The sequence below is a fragment of the Triticum aestivum genome, chromosome 4D, assembly GCF_018294505.1.
Source record: "Triticum aestivum cultivar Chinese Spring chromosome 4D, IWGSC CS RefSeq v2.1, whole genome shotgun sequence".
Lineage (NCBI taxonomy): Eukaryota > Viridiplantae > Streptophyta > Magnoliopsida > Poales > Poaceae > Triticum > Triticum aestivum.
The window spans coordinates 492,871,513-492,878,648 of NC_057805.1; the positions used below are offsets into that span (position 1 = coordinate 492,871,513).

Below are 7,136 nucleotides of genomic sequence, written 5' to 3' on the forward strand. Positions count from 1 at the left end.
ACTAAAAAACAGCTGCCCTACACCACAAAAAAAAATTGAACTTTTCCCCCTTTCAAATCATGGTACTGTTCATGTCCTCTGAGTCCAGGCACCAAATCGCCGCTCTCTCCAGATTGAATTATCGGTGGAGGAGTAGCTTCCGAGAGAAGATAAGGTTGGGGGAGTGGTAGGAAGCCTGACGTGAGCCACGTGAGGTTGGAGAGGAAAAGATCAGTAGGTTGTTTTTAATCATTTTCCAAAGAAATTTACTTTAGGGCAGCTGTTGAAGATGTACAATTTTTTGGTGCCAAAAAGAAATCACTTTTTGCTGCCCTAAATTTTACTCCAAGCACTTTTCTGTGCTGACTATTTTGTTTGTAGTATGAGACAACAATGTGTATCTGAGATACAATGGGGATGGCAGAAATGAACACATAACTAAACAAGGATTTAGCTTAGGATTCTTTAAGCACATAGGCTACAATTAAGTGCAAATGCCTCAGAATATGTAGCAGTCTCGACTTCACAAGGACTAACAAGCAAAAAGAAAAAACAAGCGGGTCCATACTTCATAGAGTGGAGCGACAACAACCAACAAATAGTCTCAACACAAAACCGGAGACGGAGAATATGCATCCTTTTTGTTATCAAAGTACTCATCTCCGAACAAACCATACGGTATAGAGTAGAAAGCTGGTATATAATAACGATCTCTTGGTTCAGACCAACTGTCATTCGACATGCTACAAAATCAAAAAGAAAAAAATAATGTTAATATCAATAACTGAATCAGATTAATCAACGAGGGGTCAACTTAATGGGGTCTTAATGTTATCACAAAAAAGTACACGTCTCCGAACAAACCATACTGTAGAGTAGGAAGTTTTTTCTTTTTGAGGGAAAAAAAACGTTGTCTTGGTTTTAAGCTCACAACTCTAGGCCTGTGGGAACATATAGCATTAACAAAAGTATCATAGAAAACCTTATGGGATTTTCAAATTAAGCACTATGGATTTTCGGAATGAGCTCTAAAATTTCAGATATTGTTCCTTCAATTCCTTATCAACATTACTCCCCCTTGGTCCCTCTACTTTAATCATCGTTTAGGCCTCATTTGGTTCATAGGGTAGGAAATATCATAGGAATAGGAAAACTATCATAAGTGAGATGACATGTATCTCAGTTCCTATGGAAAGATGTCACTAGGATAGGAAAATTTTCATTGGGTCTAGAGTAATGTTTTCTTTCCTTTGAAAATGTGAAGTACTGATTCCTATCCTACATAGGAATAGGAACCTATTCTTACAAAGTAAAGGGCTCCAAAGGAAAAAAAATCCCTACAAAATTCCTACCCTTTAGAATTCTTACAAAATTCCTCTAAACCAAAAGAGGCCTTAAATTTCCTAGACTTGTTCCATAGATCACTCAAATATCTCAATTGATCAATTCTTGACTACTTAATCCTGTAGGATTTCTAGCATCTGATTCATAGGATTTCACTAACCATGGCATCTGATTCCATGTTCTTACCTATTCTTGCGTTCTCAAGTTCCTACATAGGAGGCCAATAGGAGTAGAAACATTGATAAGCCCATGGAATCATAGCCTCAGTAAGCTGCAGATCAGAACTTGAACCTTCGGGCTACTATATATCCAAGCAAGATATGCCTACTTAATGTTGGGAATCTTGGGATGGTAAAGAGCGTGGAAAATTGTGAAGACTGTGCATGTTGTTGGAACAGAAACCATGTACAACATGTAAATCTCAGGGCATCAAAAAGAGCTTCCTCAAATCTCAACATTATACCATTACAAAAAATGTTAAGACATACCATTGTTCATCAAAATATCCCAAGACTTCCTGAATTTTTTCCCTCGGTAGGTATGGAGTTTCTTCATCATGGAAGAAATTCATGCCAATCAAATTCCCACAAGCATCAATAAGAGGCCCTCCAATCCCAGCCTATAGAACAAAGAAAAACATAAGTGACACCAGAAAAAGGGGATGCAAAAAAATGGTAATGCGTAATTAATACACAAATTCAATGATGCATTGATCATATTTCTAATACAAATAATTGTTTTGCAACATGCGAAACATACAAGCAGGCAAAATATACATATACCTTGGTGATTTTACAAGTGGAAATCCCAAGCTCTTCGCAAGCAAGTTTGCTTTCTCTGTCAATTAACACCCCTCTTGAGGCCATTAATTTTGGACGTTCAAAGAGACGCCCTACAGCTAAAACCTCAATATTAGGGGTGAAAGAAATACGCTCTTCCACATCCACTGCACAAGAACTGTAGGAACCCATGATCTCAACAACTGCAACATTATAGCGTAGATCATAATGTTTCAATGTCCCCGTGACATGTTGTTTATTATTAAGGTGCACTTCAATCTGCAATGATAAGGTTAAACCAGTGTCATAAACGGACAAACAAAAGGCACAAACAATGATGCGCATTGCCAATACCAACCCGCAAGTTATCATCAATCTTGTTTCCATCGCCAGAAGTTTTAACCAAACTTGCTGTAGTAAGGATTCTCACGGGATTACAGTTTATATATACGCCTGTGCAAGCAAAACACCTTGAATTTCCTGCACACATCATAATTTGGTCAATAATAATCGGGGAAATAAGGAAAAATAAAAGCGAGAATACGACGAACAAAAATCACCATTGAATGAAGCAAGTGAGACAACACATTCAGACATAGTTAAAGCAACATTTTCACTGAGTGTGCTCCAGGTATTATCCTCAAATTCCTCTTCAAAAGAGTTAATCACATGCGTACCATCTGTTTAAAGAAACACGACATGTCAGTTGAAAATTAAGTGGTTGCAACAATGAAGGGGTACTCAGAAAATTAATGGAAAATAATGGGCATATGATAATATTAATTACCAACGAATGAAGCAAGGGAGACAAAACTTTCTGATAGTTCTGACTCAATCTGTTTGGTGCGTTCACTCGAGGAACTTTGACAGGATTTAACCAAGTTACCAAATCCATCTTCAAATGTAATATCTGGATGGATAGGTCCTAGTTAATTAAAGAAACATGGTACAGGTAAACAATTGTGAGTGCTACAACAGTTTGGCTGTGTAAAAATACTTGCAGGGGCAATAGAAGTATGAAGACTCACGTTGCATAAGTTTTGTTCTGCTAGCATTTTGCTTTTTGTTAAAGCAACCTATGTGCTTGCCTCTTCGCTTGCGCATGCTTTTCTGCATCTTCCCAACCCTGGAGTCGATGAAACAATGTCATTTACAACTTGTAAAAACCATTATACTGGACACTATATTGACATTGACATTATAATAAATTATAATATATAAGCTAGCCTGGTATCTTAAAATACAAGTAACTTCACAGCAAAAGCCCAAAACTGATGAATCAATAATGAAAGCCGTGTACAGAGAAAGACACCTAGTGACATCAAACACCTCAACTAACCTAAAAAGAGAGTGAGAAACTAGCTGAGATGACAGCAAGAAAACAGATTTGCTAGCGATAAGGCATTAAGATAATACAAAAATCTAAGGGGCTGCTTGCATCCTTTGCCCAAACAGAAATAGCCCACCTAGCCTTGATGGGCTAGCTTTCTGCCAAAAGCAAGGAACCGCCATGGCAAGGCGTGCAGGTGCTGCAGGCAGTGTGGGGGTGGTGAAAGTAGCAGTGGGGGAGTGAGTGAAAAGCTAGCAGTGACCATAGCAGCTTTCATACTCCTTTTACAGCTAAAACATCAGCTCTAATGACTGATTTTTCTGTTGACCTGCTGTTGCGTGTCCTGTTTTTTCCTATAATTTTTTAATCTCCTCTTCTCTTGTCAGTACTGTGCATATTTTGATCAGAGACTTGTACTTTTGAAAAAATTCAATGACACTAATCAAATCACTTGATGTACTAAGATTTTTGTTAAGAAAACAGATTTTTGTTGTTGCCTGTCATGTTTTTTCCTTTTTGAATCCCCTCTTCTCTTGTACTAAGCACTGAACATATTTTGATCAAAGACTTCAAACTTGCTGTAGTAAGGCTTTTAGGGTTAGGAAATATAGAGTTTGGGGGTAGGGGTTACCTTCCTCCGGCTGGTTGACCACCGGTGGCAGCGGGCATCGGGCGGCACGGGAGTGCGGCGTGGGCGCCATCAGCAGCACTGGTAGAAGAACGGCGGGGGGCTGGATCCGGGCGGGGGCGCCTCATGAACGTCCCGTATAAGAAGGGGCAGTGGAGAGGAAAGGAGTCGAAATCGAGGCGGAGGCGGAGGCGGCGGCGGCGGAGGGGGAGGGGGGTGGGGGGTGAGTGATCTCTCTCTCTCTCTCTAAAGATGCTCGAAGACCCGCACCTGCACCTGGCCGGCCCGGCCCGGCCCAAGTCTAAACTTGCCTGGCACGGCATGGCCGGCACATTTACTTTCGGTTTTTTAGGGGAGGCCGGCACATTTACTTACTTAAGGGTTGCATTTACTTACTTAAGGGTTGTGTCGTGCCCTTTTAGTATACTAGATGACCTGTCGCGCGAGACAAATTTGAAGCAAGAACTAAAAGAGACTACTTTGTTTTTTTTCTAGCAGACAATGTTGATGTATACTCTTTTGCGAAGTATCGTGGATCTGCATAAAAATATTTTTTTCTCATTTGTAATGTCGTGCTCAATTTTTTTATTCAAATGGCAAGCAAATAAATTTCTTTACTTAGGCTGGAGGCTTGCATGGAATATTTCTTTCTTGAATGCGGATCAAATCATCAATATGCCAGACAGAAGGGAAACCAAATAGCAACGACGAACAATTCAGTTTGCGATTAAGGAAAAGAATTGCTGAATTTCAAACTCGAAAGAAGGAAGCACTAAGTTAGTTTCTGCAAAATAGGAAAATTTGTATTGTTCTAACACTAATAGATTACATAACAAAATCTGTCCAATAGAAAATTAGGCTTGATGCACTCAATACGCTTTAACGGGCAATAGTGTGGATGGCCTTAGGACCGCACAATCTCTAGGAAGCTATCTATTTATGAACGGAGGTGGTATGAAACAGAGACATGGTCCATGATTTAATCTAGTGATACTAATTACAGCAACATGCACATGGAGCAAGAGGGGGCACAATCTCGTGTTGTTGCTCTCTGAAATAGAGAACACTTTTATATCGCTCAACATGGTGGCTGAAGTAGTATGTTCGACTGGTGGTGAGAAGGATGACCCCGGCTCCCAGCTCACTACACACCAAAAATTGGTAACTTATATCTAGGATTAAACCATTTGGAAGCTCTGTATTATACAATAAAAAACCGAAAACAAGTTTCACAATGGCAACCTAATTAAGAACATGCTCTCCTCAGTCACATAATCATTTAATGAAAAAAGAGAAAGGATCTAGAGCACATCACACAAGTCTACTGTGATCAGGAGCAGACAAGAACAAGGGACATTCATATTTCATCATCAATACCTCCTACACTATACACAGCCTGTAAAAAATATAAAACTTAAAATGTTGTGAAACCAAAAGAAAACACACTGTAAAGAGATGTAAAAGGGACATGCTCGTTAAACTTTACAATCTCTTCCAAGGATTTTTTTATGAAAAGAAAATGTAATGAGTCTCATTGTCAAGAAACTCGTGATTCTCAATAACAGACCATGATATTAATTTCTGAAGTAACATAATACAACCTGTACCTTCAAATGTTGCTTGTAGTCGCTTTCTTTTAGAATTTCCTTCATTGACCAGCTTATCCCTGAAAAGTTGGCAAGAAAATCAATTTCATAAGTGAAACTTGTGCAAAACCAGGAAGAAACAGAATCAAGACACCAAAAGAGAAAACTGGGACAATCAACCCCCACCTTGTACATGACCTTGCACTTCGCCGGTCCTGCAGAATAACAGCGTGCAATGAATGAATAGGAAGATTGATCTGAGCTGCACACACAAAAATATTTGTTGGAAGAACTTTTTGCAGGGTAGTGGATTTTCTTGCTTAAAATTTAATGAGTGAACAAAATCTAGAAACAAAAAGTACATCACTAAGTTGCGTGTTTCCATGGAGCAGCCGTGGCTTCCCTTTGAGCCACCATAGCCACTGTTTATGCATGTGCAGGTTGCCTCTGTCAACAACTCTTATTATCCGCACCTTCCTAGTTCTGAAATTAAAGGAATGGAGCACATAGTTTAAAGATTTAAGAGAATAGTAAACAACTGCAGGTTTCAAAGGTGTGGTAAATTTAACTTGCAAATTTGCATATGTAGACACCCTATAATGTAAAGGATGGCAGTGCCAAAATAACTAAGATACATGCTCTTATCTTATACGCTTTAAAACTTGAGAACATGATTGCCGCGGCTTGTCGCGGCGTGTGTATTTTTGTGGGAAAACATGGTAATATGTGCAGAAGTAAAGAACAAATCGCGTGGATGCTTGTTGGCATGTATAAAATCATAAGAGCATGACGGGAGAACCATGATCATGAAATCAAAATAGATGGATTGCTAGTGCAAGAAGAGAGTTCAGTTATCACCTCAGCTCACCTGGGAAGAAACAACAACTTCCATTTCCAAAAGAAAGATATACCTGCATCAACAATTCTTGATCTGTCAAGAATCCCAACAAGGGGAAGTAAGAAAATACCACAAAGATGAAAATGAACAAAAGAATACATACACGTGTGAAGCTGCTGATAATGGAAGTTGACTATCAATAATGTTGTCGGGTTGCTCTTGCTTTCATTCTACTGATGTCCTCTATAGTACCTCGACCACCAAGCAAGTTTGGAAATGGCCAATATTTGTTTTTCTTGTGAAACATTCTTTGAGATCCCCACATTCTAATTTCCACGAATCATTCAGGTAATCTCGGACTGATAAAATTGCATATTAAAATCATGCTTTAGATAAACTGATTGAAACATTGAGAGAAATCAAATAATAGGTGCAGCAGTAGCAACCTATCATGCTTCTCCCTATCTGTCAGCAGATCCAACCACCACAAGGTCCAATCAGAAGCCCCAACTCACTTGCAATTTACAATCCATTTCCTACATCAAATTAGAGAAATAAACTGGAATCACCGGACCACCAACTATAACAATCAGTGTTATAGATTTTCTTCACTTATGTGAAATAGGAATTTCATGTTGTTCCTCTTGCAAAT

The 7,136-nt window shown here is 39.0% G+C and overlaps 1 protein-coding gene and 1 long non-coding RNA gene across 2 annotated transcripts; both read right to left on the minus strand.

Moving 5' to 3' along the window:
* Nucleotides 1-406: 406 nt before the first annotated feature.
* LOC123100543 (uncharacterized) lies at nucleotides 407-4,265 on the minus strand. Its single transcript, XM_044522456.1, has 8 exons — nucleotides 4,064-4,265; nucleotides 3,131-3,228; nucleotides 2,890-3,027; nucleotides 2,663-2,782; nucleotides 2,461-2,582; nucleotides 2,106-2,381; nucleotides 1,812-1,942; nucleotides 407-722 (listed from the first exon to the last, which is right to left on the minus strand). The coding sequence occupies exons 1-8, from the start codon at nucleotides 4,186-4,188 to the stop codon at nucleotides 584-586; spliced, it is 1,149 nt and encodes a 382-aa protein (XP_044378391.1). The 5' UTR covers nucleotides 4,189-4,265; the 3' UTR covers nucleotides 407-583.
* An 808-nt stretch (nucleotides 4,266-5,073) lies between these two features.
* LOC123100544 (uncharacterized) lies at nucleotides 5,074-5,907 on the minus strand. The gene is made up of 3 exons (XR_006448427.1): nucleotides 5,833-5,907; nucleotides 5,668-5,726; nucleotides 5,074-5,204 (listed from the first exon to the last, which is right to left on the minus strand). It is a non-coding gene; the product is annotated as an uncharacterized lncRNA (long non-coding RNA).
* Nucleotides 5,908-7,136: the final 1,229 nt, after the last annotated feature.

Excerpts from the sequence above, each read along its gene's own strand:
- LOC123100543 (XM_044522456.1), bottom strand. The coding sequence starts at position 4,188 with ATGAGGCGCCCCCGCCCGGATCCAGCCCCCCGCCGTTCTTCTACCAGT. Across the intron at positions 3,229-4,063 it reads GGTCAACCAGCCGGAGGAAG|GGTTGGGAAGATGCAGAAAA; the intron begins GTAACCCCTACC and ends CATCGACTCCAG. Across the intron at positions 2,583-2,662 it reads CTCACTTGCTTCATTCAATG|GAAATTCAAGGTGTTTTGCT; the intron begins GTGATTTTTGTT and ends TGATGTGTGCAG.